This window comes from Delphinapterus leucas, chromosome 18, assembly GCF_059928025.1.
Source record: "Delphinapterus leucas isolate spDelLeu-1000000601 "Yukka" chromosome 18, BTC_Dleu_Yukka2, whole genome shotgun sequence".
Lineage (NCBI taxonomy): Eukaryota > Metazoa > Chordata > Mammalia > Artiodactyla > Monodontidae > Delphinapterus > Delphinapterus leucas.
In genome coordinates, this window is record NC_143146.1 from 32,019,786 (window position 1) to 32,036,683 (window position 16,898).

Consider the following 16,898-nt stretch of genomic DNA (forward strand, 5'->3'; position numbering starts at 1 on the left):
TGGTTGGGGAACTAAGATCCCACAAGCCGCAAGGTGCAGCCAAAAAAAAAAGAAAAGAAAAGAAAAGAAAAGAAATCCGCACTTGTTTCAGGACCCTTGTTCCATTCGGCATTATGAATTGATTTTATGGGGAAAAGTCTTTACGATGCCTACAGTGTTCCCCCAAAAGAAAGTTTTGAATAGATATTGCCTATCTGAAATGGATCTTTTTTGTTAACAAATAATCCTCTCTCAATTTGTAATATCAATTCATCATGAAAGTTTGATAGTATAAGGAATCACAGCAAATGCCATTAATGATTCACTTTTGTCTGTTTATCTATTTTACTTTTTGCTTACACAGTTTATGATTTTACTTACTTGCTAAAATATGATGAATTAGGAGATTCTGAGATCTGTAACAGAGCCTGTAACAGTTCTGAGTATTTTAATGGTCCTAGATAGTAGTGAAAAATACTTAGTAGCAGCTGTTATTTTTAAGGAAAATCATGATATACTATGAATCTATCTGCAGACCCACCTAAAAAAACTTCGTTGGTAAACCCATTATATTTTAATTAGTAGGATATTTCATATATTAGAATAATAATTAGAAATACACTTTGACACATTCTGTTCATATGAAAAAGTGTCAAATTCTAGTGGAATGTATGCCAGGATTGAGCTTTGGGACATGTTTCAGCAAATGTATTACTCTTGATTTATACATTTTGTGAAATGGATTTATTTTTATTGGATCCAGATTTCAATGTAAAGTGGTGTATAATGTTTTAGTCACAGCTTCTGAAGAGATTGGCAACTACTAATCTTACAATTTCAAGTCTGCTCGAAAGTAGTTTTCTGTAGGAAACTATGGGCTGGAATGAAAGAGGTGAATCTGTGAATCAGTGAATCTGGGCTGCCTTGGAATGTAGCTTCTGGGGACTGGAGGGTGAATGCATCTAACGCCTTCTCCCCAGTTCATGTCATAGAAGAGGCACTGACATGGTTTGATAGAAGCTAGATAGAGTCTGTGATAGTATGGAAGAGAAGTATAAAGATTCCTGCTTCTGAGAGCCATCTGCTGGCTAAGAGAAAGCCTGCAAAAAGCCCACAAATGTCTGGCTTGTCCACGTGAATAGAATCTCAATTACAAAGATTTATGTAACTCCGGTTTAACTGAAATTCTCATCAATTCTTTTTTTGGCATGTGGCCTCGATATTTTTTTTTGTATATTTATTGGAGTATAACTGCTTTACAATGTTGTGTTAGTTTCTGCTGTACAACAAAGTGAATCAGCTATATGTATACATATATCCCCATATCCCCTCCCTCTTGAGCCTCCCTCCCACCCTCCCTATCCCACCCCTCTAGGTGGTCACAAAGCACCGAGTTGATCTCCCTGTGCTATGCAGCAGGTTCCCACTAGCCATCCATTTTAATTTGGAAGTGTATATATGTCAATGCTACTCTCTCACTTCGTCCCAGCTTCCCTGTCCCCCGCTGCGTCCTCAAGTCCGTTCTCTACGTCTGTGTCTTTATTTCTGCCCTGCCACTAGGTTCATCAGTACCCTTTTTTTAGATGCCATATATGTGCATTAGCATATGGTATTTGTTTTTCTCTTTCTGACTTACTTCACTCTGTATGACAGACTCTAGGTCCATCCACCTCATTACAAATAACTCAATTTCATTCCTTTTTATGGCTGAGTAGTATTCCATTGTGTATATATGCCACATCTTCTTTATCCATTCATCTGTCGATGGACATTTAGGTTGCTTCCATGTCCAGGCTATTGTAAATAGTGCTGCAATGAACATTGGGGTGCATGTGTCTTTTTGAATTAATGGTTTTCTCAGGGTATATGCCCAGTAGTGGGATTGCTTGGTCCTATGGTAGTTCTATTTTTAGTTTTTTAAGGAACCTCCATACTGTTCTCCATAGTGGTTGTACCAATTTACCTTCCCACCACCAGTGCAGGAAGGTTCCCTTTTCTCCACACCCTCTCCAGCATTTATTGTTTCTAGATTTTTTGATGGTGTGGCCTCGATATTTCATCCTCAATGTGGTGTTTGATTTACTAACAAGGAAGTAGTTCTTGCTTCCGTCTCTTCTGTGGCAGAAGCTGATTCAGAATTCCCATAGGTGATATTTATCTCCTGTTGAAAACGATTTTAAAGCAAACTTTGGAAAACAGTACAAAATATACTCTTAAAACTGAATGTTCCCCCTTCCCTTAAGGTAACTGTGTCGTGCAACCAACTCTAAGTGCTTTTTGGTACAATTGTAAATAAGCTAAAATGGCAGGGAAGGAACTAGTTCTGTGGTCTCGATGGTCAAGGAAGACTTAATCGCGTACCACTGCCAAACTCAGTCTTCTACAAACATGTCCCTGGAAAGAAATATGTATTTTACAACAACCTGAAGACAGTATTTTTTAAGGTAGATTAATAGTAAGTAATACTGAGTACCTCTACAAATAAAACAGTTTACCTTAAAATGCTCAAGAGAAAAGTACATTATAGCAGGCTACGTTTAAGAATGCTTTTATGTGCTGTTGTTTTCTATAATAGGATTAGAGGGGAAATTTAAATGATACAGATTATTTTGTTGCTTTTTCATAGTGTGTTATATGCTGGTTTATATTCCTGTTTACCTGAGTCAGTAGAACATATTAACTAGGATTGGGTTCTGGAGTCAATCAACCACTTGGGTTCAAATTCTGGTGTGGTCACCAACTTTGTTTTGGCCTCGGTCTTAACCTCTCTTTGCCTCAGTTTCCTCATCTGTAAACTAGAGGTACTAGTAATATTGACCTCCGAGAGTTGCTTTGAAGCTTAAGGCATTCAGAGCGGTGCCTGGAACATGGTAAGCATTCTGTAAATGTCAGCCGTCATGGTTATCCTCAGCCATACTCCTTGGCGTTCTGTTGAGATGATACATGTGAATTTGCTGAAGCACCTTCTATCCCTCTGTTTTCTGCTCTTGTTTTAAAATTTAGGATGTGTGTGTCCTCCCTTCCCAGCCTTAAACGAATGTCCTAGCTTCTTTTTTCTAACTCCTATAGAAACTCCAATTTCAGTGAAGGGCGTCTCATCACACTCAGGTCACACGTGACAAATGGCCTTTTATTACATGTTAATTACAGTTAACCTTCATTTCTTTCATGGCAGCGGTGTGGTGCCTTCTGTTTAAATAGAGCTGTTCCTGGATATGACTTTTCGAGCCTCTCTGGGTTTAATTCTAATTTAACTTGCCGTTCCAAGTGGGACTGTTGTGTAACTGAAGGCGTGATGCACTCATTTGTTTTCTCTACGTCTAATTATCACAACGCAGTGCCCATGAGGCCCCCTCGGGCATTCATTCACTTTTCTAAATGGTGGAACCTTCTGGGGAAGGGAGTGGGCCTTTAGTTACTGTTCTTTTGAACTGCACGGATATGTTTATTAGTGCAGTGTCTGGGAACACACTAGCAACTCTTTTACCCTGACCATTTTCATCATACCGGGCTTATTACCAAGGATTATTGGAAGAATCCTCTGCTGGGATAGGCAGTAGTTTCTTGCGCATTTCCATTCTTCAGAACAAGGCCAACTTTTGAAGCACACAAGTCAGTGTGTGTGCATTTGAGGATACCTGAAGTGCTTTGGAAACGAAGGGCACATGGCTTTCAGAAAGCATAAGAAGGGCAGGATAGAAGCACCCAACATGTAATTATAGCTGTTCTGTTACCAATGCCATGCTTTTAAGCCCCAGGATGAGTTAAGAATCAGTCCTTCACCCTTTTGCACTCACCTAGATGCTTACCTAGGATCAAAGGGAAGCTCTTTCTTTCATTCACCAGCATCTTATACGTGTTCAGAGGGATCTCAGCAGTCTCCCACTGAGAATTTTAATTGTAAGCTGTGCTTTAGAATGCCATTCTCTTGAACTTAAAGAACCAAGGCACTTTTATGTGCATGTGGTTTTAATGGCTACCCAGAATCCCAGATATTCAGTAGCCACTTTGTATACTATAGCATTTAAAACATGAAATTTAGGGAAATGAGAGCAAGAGTGAGGAATTGAGTGACCATTGTTGGAAGATTTGCAGTCAGAGGATCCTGGTAAGGATTAGTTAACCAATTAAAGATTCATTAATTAGTTGATTATATTAAATTAAAAATTAGGCATACCCGACTTAATACATTCTCCCATTCATCCATCTATTCATTCATTCTATTTAGCAAACATTTCTTATATGCCCACAATGTTCTAGGCTCCAGAGACACAAAAATACTTGGTACCAGCCCTGTGACTATCAGATTTCCTGCCATGGACTTGGCCAAACACCCAACCCACAATTGTCTTCCGCCTACAGTGCCCCCTAACTGTAGGATCATGCCGTGGGCCCCAGTACAGCAGCAGTCCTCTGTGGAGTTGGGTTGTCCTCTCCTCTTCCTGTGTTCTTTAAGCTCTTCTGCACTTTTTATTCTTTTTCACTTCAGCCCCACTTACCTTCCTGCCTTTCCACAAAGAGATCAAATAAGTTCTGAAAGGTACAGGCTAGCCTAAGGTTCTTTGATGTCTTCTGAGGATGTCTCTACCATTTAAAAAGGGGAACCAGGGAAAATTTTACCCACTGAATATCATTTTAAAGCTAGTTTTTGCTCGGTCCAGCTATTCATTGCACATACCTTTTTAAAAATTATTTTTATCATCATCATCATCTTTACACATATACCTTTAGGTGGTTGTTCTTCATAATGTCCTAAAACATTTCACTTTAAAATGAGGAAAACCAGGGTATGAAGTTTTGTAGAACATTAAGGCCGTCCACCTAACCTGTCTTCATTTAATGTAAATTCAGAAATCTGAGTGCAGTAATTTTATACCATTCTATAGCCCTTGCTTCCCCTTCTCTGCCTGCCGTATAGTTCAGTAGTTGATTGACTATATAGCAGCATTACTTCAGTCCCTTAAAGACCTACTTAGTAGTTACTCAGTTTTTTATTTCAGATTTATTTTTCACTTTTCTCTGTATACATGTATACATAGCAAGATAAATAGCTAAAGTCAACTATGGGCAAACAATATGTGTGTGTGATTATGCTTAGTTACATTTAGACTTCTGCGTACTAGTGTGTAGAAATTATTGTACAAAACAGAGGGTTCTTATTATAGACTTTAAGTTATAATTTGAAGGAAAGAAATACCATATCATATTCTCAATTTGAAAGATGTCAAACATACCACAACGTGAAAGTTTCTATTTTTGAGGGCCCCCAGTGACAAGATCCATATTTGTTTTTATGACTAGATATTCAAGAAGTGAATTACTGTTGCCCTCTTACCACACACACACACACACACACACACACACACACACAGTCTTAATTATTTGCAAAAATCACAGCCTATGCCAGAACATACCTTGTTAGGAGTGACTAAAGCTGTTCTCTCATGGGCAGACCTGTCACACTATTTTGACTCTTTTCACAATAGGCTCCAATCCCTACAACTGAGTCAATGGTGTGGAAAACCACAAATCCGTATTGAGTGATAAGAAGGCTGAAAAAGTGGCTTCGCTCTCCCATATGTTCTTTCCTTCAACTACTAGAAACCTTGCACAAAACTGTTTAAGATACTAGTAGATAAACATCATTTATATTTGATCTTATCTAATAATATGAAGCTTTGGCTACTGAATCTGTTATTTGTACAAGTGAAAAGATGCACTGAAAACCTAAAAGGCAAGTACATGGAAGGAGACATTCAAAACAAGTTCACTGGAGCAATGTTATAGTGAAATATTAGAAATAATTTATATGTCCATCACCTAGGAAATGGATTTTAAAATGCTGAGATGATATTCTTTGGACTACTCCCGTATTTCATCTGAGTCAAGTATCAAGCAACTACAGCCCGTGGATCAATTACAGCCCACTATTTGTTTTATAAATAAAGTTTTATCAGAACATAGCCATACTCATTTGTTTATATATTTATCTATAGCTACTTTCATGCTACAGTTGCAGGGTTGATTTGTTACAACATAGACTGTATGACTCTCAGTCAAAATAAAATATTCACTTCTAGCCCTTTACAGAAGAAATTTACCAACTCCTGATCTAGGTTAAAACACCATCTATTGTAAAATACACCATTACTTTATATACCACTAAGAAAGAAAAAAAAAATATGTCAAACTATGACAAGCTGTCAAATGTCAGAAGCATCCTGCTTTTAGAGACATTAAAATATTCATCTTAGAATCAATGAACTGTGGTATATAGCATTGCAAATAAACAATACAGTGTATCCATATGAACAGATCTCAGATCCTCGGTGTCAAGTGAACAAAAGTCAAGTGTAGAACAATTTGCAGAATCATGTGAACAGCATATTATTTATTTGTCTCTTAAAAAACACCAAACAATATAATGAGTTTCTGTGAATGCAGATATATATCAGTAAGCATGATTTAAAAGAATCGGAAGAATTTAAAGAAAGCTGATGATAGAGGTTTTCCCTGAGAGGAGAAGGGACCAGGATAATGATAGAAGGGGGGAGGGGTATCTTTATCTGTTGAGTTCAGGTTTTTCAAGGATTGATTTATTAATAGAAAGGAATTTTAAAAAGCATCAAAGCATGGAAAACCTGGAAGAAAGTAATGTCAAAGTATTAATAGTGGTAAATTTTTTATAGTAGGAGTATGGGTGATTTCTTTTTTTTAGTGTATTTCACTCTAATTTTCAAGAACTTCATGAATAACTAAAGAAGATGAGTCATGCTCTTCATTTCTATCTCAATCAAAAGACATTAAGGTTGGAAGAAGTACATGTTAATCGGTTACCTGACATTACAAACTAATCCTGTTTTTCTACTGTGGCATTAAGGTTAAACAATGTAAAAGTCAGGGCCAAATTTCATAGTTAAAACTTTTTTCCATAATGGGGTACAGCTAATCTTTCAATACAGTGAACTTTATTCCTCACCGTGAAAAACCACCAACGAGAAAAGTCAAATGTCAGGTGCATTTTACAGAACTGAAATAGCTTGTCATGAGTCATGTTATTGTTGTACTGATGTCATTTCTTTCAACCCGACCTTACTTGTTTTGAAATTACGTTGTGATTTTACACGATTGTGTATGTTGTCGTGTGCAATTCAGACCCTCATGTTACTTATTCAGTGCATTCATTTTGTCATTTGTCTACGGCAGGTCTTCCTAAAATATGCTCTGTAAGTGTCTTCACAAGTTCAAAAGTTTGAGAGGTAGTTTTAACACCGCCAGATTATTTCTTTCGATGATGGGGATCTACTCACTCACCACTGCTTTCATTTAGTTTTTGTTCTTGTCATTTTGTTGTTATTTTAAGCATGTCTTTCTCTCCCTAAGAGTGTTCCCTCAAAAATAGGTCTAGCTGCCTGCCTTCAAGATTAAGAAATGAAATGTGTGCCAGAAGGTGACAGCGGGAAATGTGGACAGGGGACCTTGAGTCTATGAAGCCGCAGGCTATGAGCCTCAGGTGTCATGGCAATGGAACCAAACAGAGTGCTGTATTGCTCACCATTTAAATCTACTTTTTCTTTTTCCAGTTCAATCTCACCATTTAGTATTGAGAGCACAAGACGCCAGAGAAGGTCTGAATCCCCAGACTCCAGAAAACGGCGTATCCACAGATGTGATTTTGAGGGATGCAACAAAGTGTACACAAAAAGTTCTCACCTGAAGGCTCATCGAAGGACACATACAGGTACAGCTCTGCAGGGCGTCTCCCCTGAGGGTCGCTGAGAGTCCAGAAAGGGCCAACTACTTGGCTTTGGAGCCATGAGTGTGCTGGAATGTTCTGTGCTCACCCATCACATGTGCATCATATGTTCCTTTCTGAGCGGAGTACATTCCCTCTCTCAGTTGAAAAAAGGCCTGAGTCTTCATGAAGTTTAGCAAGCAAAGAAGTATTTCTTTTGTGTCTTAAGGACTTTTAAAATAATAGTATGAACACGGTGGTCTAGTCTTTTTCGTAATCAGCGTTGCCACTTAATCGTTGTCTAGTTATTAGGTTTCAAAATGTCCACATAACATACCAAACAAGCTGAACAAAATCATTCTCTTAAAGTTATCGTTTTCACCACCACTTAGATCATGTTTTTCTCCCCTTGATCTCATCCCCCAAATAACCAAACAGATAACCCCCCTCCGAAAAGAAATGAAATAAGATTGACATATACATAGCACTGTGGGGAGTTTAAAACAATACTTCCACATGATTCCATTTGATTCTCACTGGTATTTTTTTGTATAAGAAGAGGATTTTTCGTATTCACAGTTTTCAAAGAAGGAAATTGAGATCACAAGTGATCCACTGACTTTGTCACCATCCATTCACCCATGCACCTACCCAGGAAAGAAGCCAGTGACTCTTCACTTAGCTCCCTACCCACCGCATCAATCCTCTACCCTGTGTGCCCCTCACCTGGCATCCCCTGGCTTCCTTGGCTTCTGGATCCCATTGGGTACCATCAATGGGAGGCTCTGGGAAGAGACCAAAGGTGGAAGGAGGGACCCCCAATTACAGAACTTTTTGGTCAGAAAAGTGACTGGTGACTGGAATGTGTGAACCTCAGAGAAGCAGAGAGAAGAGAGAAATTCATTCACACGCATTCCTGGTAGCAACGTGCTATAGAGCCAGTAACTATCCTCGACAGGAGTCAGCCTCCAGCACCTGCCTCTATCTGGGAGCTTCACGTGTAACAGACTCCTGTGGGGCTGCGTAAATCGTGCTCCCATCTCCGATACATTGAGAGACCACACTGTATAAACTGTTTCTCAGCTGAGGTAGCAAAATCATTTAAATCGTCATTCTTTGCCATTTATTGAGCCATGTTCTTATATCAGATTATTTGAAAGCTGCTTTACAGAGACTTTCGTGACTCTGATCGTTAAGATGGGACATCTTTTTGTGTGTGTGATGAAGTTATAGCACGGGATGCTTGCCTGAAGTCAGAAAAGCTTTATAGAATCCGAAGTTTACCTCTGCTTATATAATACATTAATACTATTACTGTTTCTAAGGGAATTCAACGCGGTGTGAAAACTGTCGCTTCCATCTTTCCTCCCTATCCCCAGTCCTTATCCCTTTTCTACTTAATTCCAAATTCTTTCCTCTCCATTGATCCAGAGCTTTCCCAGGAGAGGTTTTCATCTATTTCTTCGGCACTATTTCTTCTTTTCGGTACGCGGGCCTCTCACTGTTGTGGCCTCTCCCATTGCGTCGGCATTATTTTTGAATCAATTTTCTTTCTTTCTTTTTTTTTTTTTCTTGGATCTGAAAAATTAAGCCATTTAATATTTAAGTTAAGTTTTTATTGAAGTTAGTTGATTTATAATGTTGTGTTAGTTTCAGGTGTACAGCAAAGTGATTCCATTTGACATACACATATACCTTTTTTTTTTCAGATTCTTTTCCCTTAAAGGTTATTACAAAATATTGAGTATAGTTCCCTTGCTATATAGTAGGTCCTTGTTGGTTATCTATTTTATATAGAATAGTGTGTCTTCGATTTTCTCATTAAGGCCAAGAATGCGTATAGAGACATGAAAGTTGAATAAGCATGTTTCATCTATCAGTAGACAGTGAACACAAATCGGAGGAGTAAGTACGATCAGCTCATATTACTGACCTCTTATGGGAGCATTTCAGTTAAAGGAAAAACAGAATGACGTTTCTTCAGTGAATCCTTGTATATTTTGAGTTACTTCTGTTTTCCTTGAACTTTCCAAAATACTTATTATCCCCATTTTCACATAGGCACCCTCTATTTCATTTATGCAAGTGATGAACAGTGAAAGAGAGGAAAAGTTTTAATGAGGTACTATTAAAGGATTGAATGTTATGGCATGATAGGATTGCATCTTATAGGTTTTAATATAGATTGTGAAAGTGGGGGAGATGTGATGTGTGCATTATAATTCAAAGCAATATAAACCTTTAATGCTGAAGCAGAAGTAATTAGTTTGGCTTATTAATAAGATGAAATCGTCGACTCCTAGGGTCCAAATGGACCTTATATGTCACCAAGTCTAGTTCGTTTCCTAGCTAGAGGTATCCTTGGGTGTCCTCTTTCACAGAGATCCAGCCCCTATACTATGCAGTATTCTGCACACTTAACATATTTTTTCTTTCACTTGATCCACACAGTAACCAGTGTCATTACCTCCTTGGTATGAGTGTGACTCCCGGTCAAGTATTATTTCCCATCTCTCCTTAAGCGCCTCGCGTGACAGAGAGCTTTTTCTTGTGCAAGACAAGTTGGGTGACATTTCTGAGGGCGGAGTCCTCGTCTCTTACAGCATTGAATTGTCTCTGATGGCGTTGTTTGGCTCCCGTTGTCTCGTTGTCAAAGGGAATCGCTCGAGCCATCACAGTGTAAATTTCACTTCCAGCACCCTGGTGCTCTTCTCAGCGCTGTCATGAACGGCTGGTATCTTCCTCTCTCCAAACTAGACACCCGCTGTTCTCTCAGCCACGTTTTCCTATATGCCAACATATCACAGTATCTTTTAACGTTTTCACACCACAAATTGAGGGAAGAGCTCTTGTTAATGGACGTCTCTTAATAGACGTAAAGATAATGATAAGTCTTTTAGCAGTTGACTCTGTTAGGTCATCTAAATCAAAAACTGCTGAAAACTGGATCTTCCCATCCCCTGTACCTATAACGGATTTCTTTTCAACTTAAACGCGCAGTGTTGTATTTGTCATTGAACCTGTCCCTCAGATGATGGCTCCCTTGGGAATAGTGGGTTTCCCGTCACTGAGGTGTTTTGCCCCAGGCTGGGTGACCTCTTGTGGGAGATACAGGACAGAGTCATTACTATGGGGGGGCTGCACATACCCTTTCAAGTCTGGGAAATAATTATACTGCATCCATTTTATTGACTTGGGCTCATTATTCTAATAAATTGAAAAGATTTTGGAGCGCTCCCTGCCCACCTTGCTTTTACTTTTTTAGCTTTCTCCTTCAGCTTCTCCATTTTTCCAAGTACTAAGCAGAACAGGTTCAAGGAAAAAGCCCTGAGATGTGATGTTGGAGACTTCCATCCAAGTGGGTCTTAATTTATTAACTTACAGCTAAGAATCCACTTAGTTGTCCTACTCCAATCCATGTTTCTTGATCTCACAGCTGCATCCGAAAGTCCTTGTGAAATTCCTGCTCCAAACCCAGATACGGCAAATTCATCCATCCACTTAGCAGAGAAATACTTACTCTGCTCAAGGCAGAGTCTCCTAAACTACCAGTCAAATAACAGTACTTTTAAAAAGAAAGAATGAAATTTGCTTGATTTGCTGCCACTGGTTCAAAGTGAGCCCATACTGGTTTCTGATTTATAATTACATGCAAGATTTCATAACTTAGGGTTCAAAGTAAAATCAACACTAGTTCTATAGGGATTCGGGTTGGCTTGCTTTGATTTTAATAAATATCTTCTTAGCCTTACCTTTGCTTCAGGCATATTGCGTAAGTTATTTGTGTGTGACCAGTAATAATGAATGTGAAGTTTGGGATTATAACAGATGACTTATGAGAACTACACACGCAATGGGAGGTGAGCAAGGGACAACAAGACACTTTCTTTGAGAAAGTCACGTTAATTCTACCTTTAACACTTGATCTTTTGTGCTTTATTAGCACATGATCAGTCATCTGTTTAGGACTTATACGTACAGTAAATTAAACATATTTGTAGGAGTGTGAAAGAGGATCATTTTCTATATATTAACGAGGAATTTAGAGTAAAAAATAAAAGACATGCTGAAGAGTACCTTTTAAAAATAATTAAATATCGTTTCATAAATGTGCAGTTTAGATAATAACATAAATGTTTGACCAAATATTTTTAAATGCCTACTAACACCTGTCTGTGGTAAGTTGTTTAAGGCACTTTCAGTAGAAGGAAAAAAATATATCTCGGTCATCGCATCCGCCCCTTTGTCAGCAGGTACATTATTCCTACTCACGGGCCTAAATTGTGTGTTTCCTCTGCATGAAGCAGTGTGCAGTGTATTTAAATGAATATGCAGTGTATTGAAATTAAAGGTCATTTAAATCTGTGCTAAACATAACTACTATGTATTAATACAATGAGTTTCCCTCACTTTAAGAATTTCATTACTTGTTAAGTGATCTAAATATGAATTTTAGAAAAAATGGTTTTATGAGTTTGGTATTGCTGTTTAGAATTCTTATTCCTTTCTAAAAATGTATGCCATTGTGTTTTCTAAAATGCAGTTCAAGCAAATAACGCTCAGGCACCCGTGATTCTTACAACCACTAGATGGCGAACTACAACCAGATGTTGGGTCTAGTCTAAGAGGGTCCAAGGAAGAGTCAGCTAGAACCCTCTAGTGGTACGTTTGACAGGGCGTGATGATCACTGCTCTGCAGAATATTATAATTTAATGATGAACAAGGAAACGGCAAGATAAAGATTTAAAACCAGATTTTTAAATAAGTAGTTTTGACCTATAAAAATGTTGTTTCAGATGAATCTGAAATTTTCAACTTGGTATCCTGCTCTCTAATAAATCTGAGGCTCATTTAGCCAATCTTGTCTAATAATCATTTGAATTCATATGAAAACGATACAGCAAAGTTTTAAAAATTAGTAAATATAGAGAAGCCCCGTGTCTTATGTCTGGCTTTAGCAAAAATAATTCATATCTGAATTTTACACATCAAGGAAGTTAACTCATATGGATGCTTCAAAAATTTTAACCAGTTTTGATTTAAACGTCTCTAAAATATGTCCTTCCCTACCTTTACAAATGAAAGAGATGATGTATTATTTAGCCCTTCCCTTGAGGAATGAAGACTTTGTAACTAATATCACGTGCTATAATTAATATCCGATAATGACTATGCGTGCGCGTGCGCGCACACACACATACACCCCAGTCCAAAATGCTTGTGGATTCCATGCTTTTTCGCTTTCTTTCTTGTCTCATTAATTCTCATTGCTATTCCTATATTTCTTGCTTCTAATTTGACATCTTATTTTATTGGATGAGATTCTGAAATGATTTGATGATATCCTACAAAGAAAATCATGAGCTATGTGACAGCTGTGCATCTTGGTGGCCTTTTGTTCACAAGTCTTGGGGTTGCTAGATCTTACCTTCAGGCGATGGGGTGCTACTTATACTTTCACATCTATCTTCATTAATTAAATAACTCGTTCCATATAAAGCTCCACGTCAGACCCTCTGTCTAGATTCATTGTTAGATAAAGCATAGGGCTTAGTGATGCCAGGATAATGAATCACTTAAGAACAAACTGACGTTTTTCAGGTAAAAATCCTCTGCAAATAAGCTGTTTGCAGATCTTGGCCAGAGAGCTCACAGATACGCTCCATATTGGTAACTGTGAAGAAATAGGAAACTATCATAGAAATAGCACTAAATTTGAAGTCAGGCAACAGAAATTTGTCTGTGGCCCCTAACTGGCTTGTGAGCTTAGACAAGCTACTTAACTCTATGTATCTCAGGTTTTCTATTTTTTTAACTTTGAACATAAATATAGCAAGTTGTTGCATAATTACCACAGGGGGCCTCATTGTTATATCCCCAGTGAATACAGTGACTAACACATTGTAAGGACCCAATCATTATTTGTTGAATTGAAATTGTGTATGTCTGGATATTGACGTGGATATATATTATTAATATGAGCAGTAGGTTCAAGGCAAAAAAGTTTGGATAATTTAATGTATCATCACAATCAGCTGTAATTATATAATCTCTTTACTTCAGACTCAACTAATTTAATATTTATATAATGCAGAAAAAGTTGGAGTAAAAGTATTATTTTATCAGCCCTTTGTCGTCATTTTTATAATGATAGTATAAATAATCTTTTCAGGGACGTATTTTAAATACTTAGTAAAACGTAGTCTTTTATTTGAAAGGACCTATTCATAGACAGATTCAACAAGACAGATATTTATTGAGCATTTTCCATGTCCAAGGCACTATAGATTTTTCTTGACAAAGGCAGAAAGAGGCAGAACCCCCATCTTCCATGAGCTTCTCCATAAGTATACTAGGTAAGATGCATTGAACAGTCACAGCGAAGGCCAGGTCTGCAAAGTCATATAATAAAGATACAAGCAGAATAACAAAAGAGCACCATGGGCGTTGTCTGTTATGGCCAGGGAATTTGGGGACACCTTTCTAAGCTGGGCATGCAAGGCCCTTCTCATCTGACTCCTTTTCATCCGTCAAACCTCATTTGCTGACCCCGTCCCAATTTCCCCCATTCCCCACCCACACAAATGAAGCAACCTCCAGACATGCCCAGCTGCATGGAGTTCATTTGTATGTTCTTGCACCTACCTGAAATGGCCTGCCTGGGCACCTCCATTTTTGCTTCTTGAGTTGGTAAACTCCTATTTATTTTTGGAAACTGCCTCAGTGTCACCTTGTCTGTGAAGCTCTCTGACCACCCTCCTTCCCTAGGCAGGTAGAATTTTTTCCTCCGTGACCCTGGAACACTTGGACGTTTCCTTGTTGCAGCAGCACAGTGGGCAGAGAGGAAAGCATGTGGGAAACAGTGGAGCAGTAGAGACAGGAGGGCATGGCATCTGCTTGGACGTGAGGGCAGGGGAAGGGGAGACTTTGAAGACATCTGGGGTGCATGGTTAGGAGGAAGGAATGCTGTGAACAGACATGGAGACCAGCAGTGAGAGAGAACTGATATTTCCTGAGGACCTGCCAGGTCCCAGGCACAGTGCCCCACTCTGCTAGTGCTTTACATATTTTAATCACATCTGTAAATCCCCTGGAAGGTTAGAGCACTTGTCCACTGTCATGGAATGAACAAGGAAGGAGTGGAGCTGTGATGCAGACTCTAGTTTCTCTAGAACCTGTGCTGCTGTCATTACACCTGGTCTCAGACAAGTTTGCTAATAACCTGCCAGTCTCTCCCACTAGGGCCACACTCCATGCAGGTCTAGCTAGCGGTTCCTACCTGTTTAGAGTTGGTCATTAAGGTACTTGGAAGTATCAAGATAGCAAGTGATTGGTAAATGGCCTATTTTTAAGGATTTTCATCATAATGTGAACTGATCTTTTTTTGTTTGTTTTTTGGTTTTTTTCGGCCATGCTGTGTGACTTGCGGGATCTTAGTTCCCTGACCGGGGATCAAACCTGGGACCCCTGCAGTGGAAGCATGGAGTCCTAACCACTGGACCACCAGGGAATTCCCAGTCTTTCTTGAAAGTCGACTAAAGTTTTGCTTTGTTAGAAAGCCAGTGAGAAGACTGGCTTTCTAACAGGAGCATTAATAATTAAACTGGAGGTAGCAGGACATAAGACAGGGAAACAGAGCAGTAGAAGTTGGTATTGGTGAAAGGTGGTGAAACTCTAAAAAGAGGCAGACCATCTTCATAGAGATGAACTGGAGGGGACATTTGGAAGGCAGAACTGGCAAATGTAATAATCGGGTTGGGGCAGGTAGAGAATAACCGATAGGAAAGAGTCCAAGAAATCTCGCCAACTGGAGAGATGTATGACTTGATACCTGAGTAGATGGGCTTGTCTTTTTTCCAGATATCAAAATAGAAGGAGGAACATGTCTCATCTAAGTGGTAGATGCTGAATAACGTTTTGGTCACATGGGGTTGCTTTCGGGCTGCCAACTGGAGATGTTGTCTCCCCTTCCATGGTGCTTGGGAGAGAGACGGAGGTGTAGACACTTGGGAATCTTTCCCTTATAAGTTGTGGTAGAAGCTGTGGAAACCAAGGAGAACCTATGCAAGTGAGAAGATGTCAAAGCCCAAATCTCAGTAAACATTTGTGTCAGCGTCCCCAGCCTTTTTGGCACCAGGGACTGGTTTCGAGGAAGATAATTTTTCCACGGACCGGGGCGGGGGATGTTGTGGGGATGATTCAAGCGCATTACACTTATTGTGCACTTTATTTCTATTATTATTACATTGTAATATATAATGAAATAATTATGCAACTCACCATAATGCCGACAGGAGGCGGGGCCCAGGCAGTAATGCGAGGGATGGGGAGCGGCTCTAAATACAGAGGAAGCTTTGCTCGCTCTCCCACCACGCACCTCCCGCTGTGTGGCCTGGTTCCTAACAGGCCACGGACCAGTACTGGTTGGGGGTTGGGGACCCCTGATTTATGTGACAGGTAAAGGAAGGCGTCTACAAAAGAAACTGAGGAAAAGGTAACCAGAACCAGGAAGATAAACGTTGTCCCTACATAGAAATATAAACTCAGCCACATAGAGTATTATCCTTAGACCTTGAACTTTTTACTTCCAGTAAAGTACATTTTTATTATAGGGTATTTTTTTTTTTTTTTTTTTTTTTTTTTTGCGGTACGCGGGCCTCTCACTGTTGTGGCCTCTCCCGTTGCGGAGCACAGGCTCCGGACGCTCAGGCTCAGTGGCCATGGCTCACGGGCCCAGCCGCCCCGCGGCATGTGGCATCTTCCCGGACCGGGGCACGAACCTGCGTCCCCTGCATCGGCAGGTGGACTCTCAACCACTGCGCCACCAGGGAAGCCCTATAAGGTATTTTTAACTTCATTTACATTTGATTTCTAGAGGAGAGGGGCTAGCCTCTGGGTTAACACAGTGTTTGTCCTGTAAGTACTAGCTCATATTCTGTCAGTCTGCTTGGCCAGTTCTGACTGGATATCTTGGTTTACGAAAGCAGTGATTTAAGGTGTTGAGAGGCATTGTAGGGTAGTGGTTAGGATTGTGACCTTGGGTGTCAGGCTCCCTGGGTTGAAATCCCCCCTCCATCCACCACATACTAACTCTGGGTGAAGTGGGGTTGGTTACAGCAACTACAGTTAGGGTCGAAGTTAAATGAGTTCAGATCCATAAAACTCTTAGAGCTAAGTGTGGTA

The 16,898-nt window shown here is 39.5% G+C and overlaps 1 protein-coding gene across 5 annotated transcripts in view; it reads left to right on the plus strand.

The window, feature by feature from the left end:
• Positions 1–16,898, plus strand: part of KLF12 (KLF transcription factor 12) — a 448,910-nt gene that overhangs the window by 413,384 nt on the left and 18,628 nt on the right. For all 5 annotated transcript variants that reach the window (XM_022577047.3, XM_022577039.3, XM_089899449.1 and 2 more), the window contains one exon: positions 7,563–7,720. In XM_022577047.3, coding sequence (XP_022432755.1) covers positions 7,563–7,720 — 158 coding nt within the window. The remainder of the gene's footprint in view (positions 1–7,562; positions 7,721–16,898) is intronic.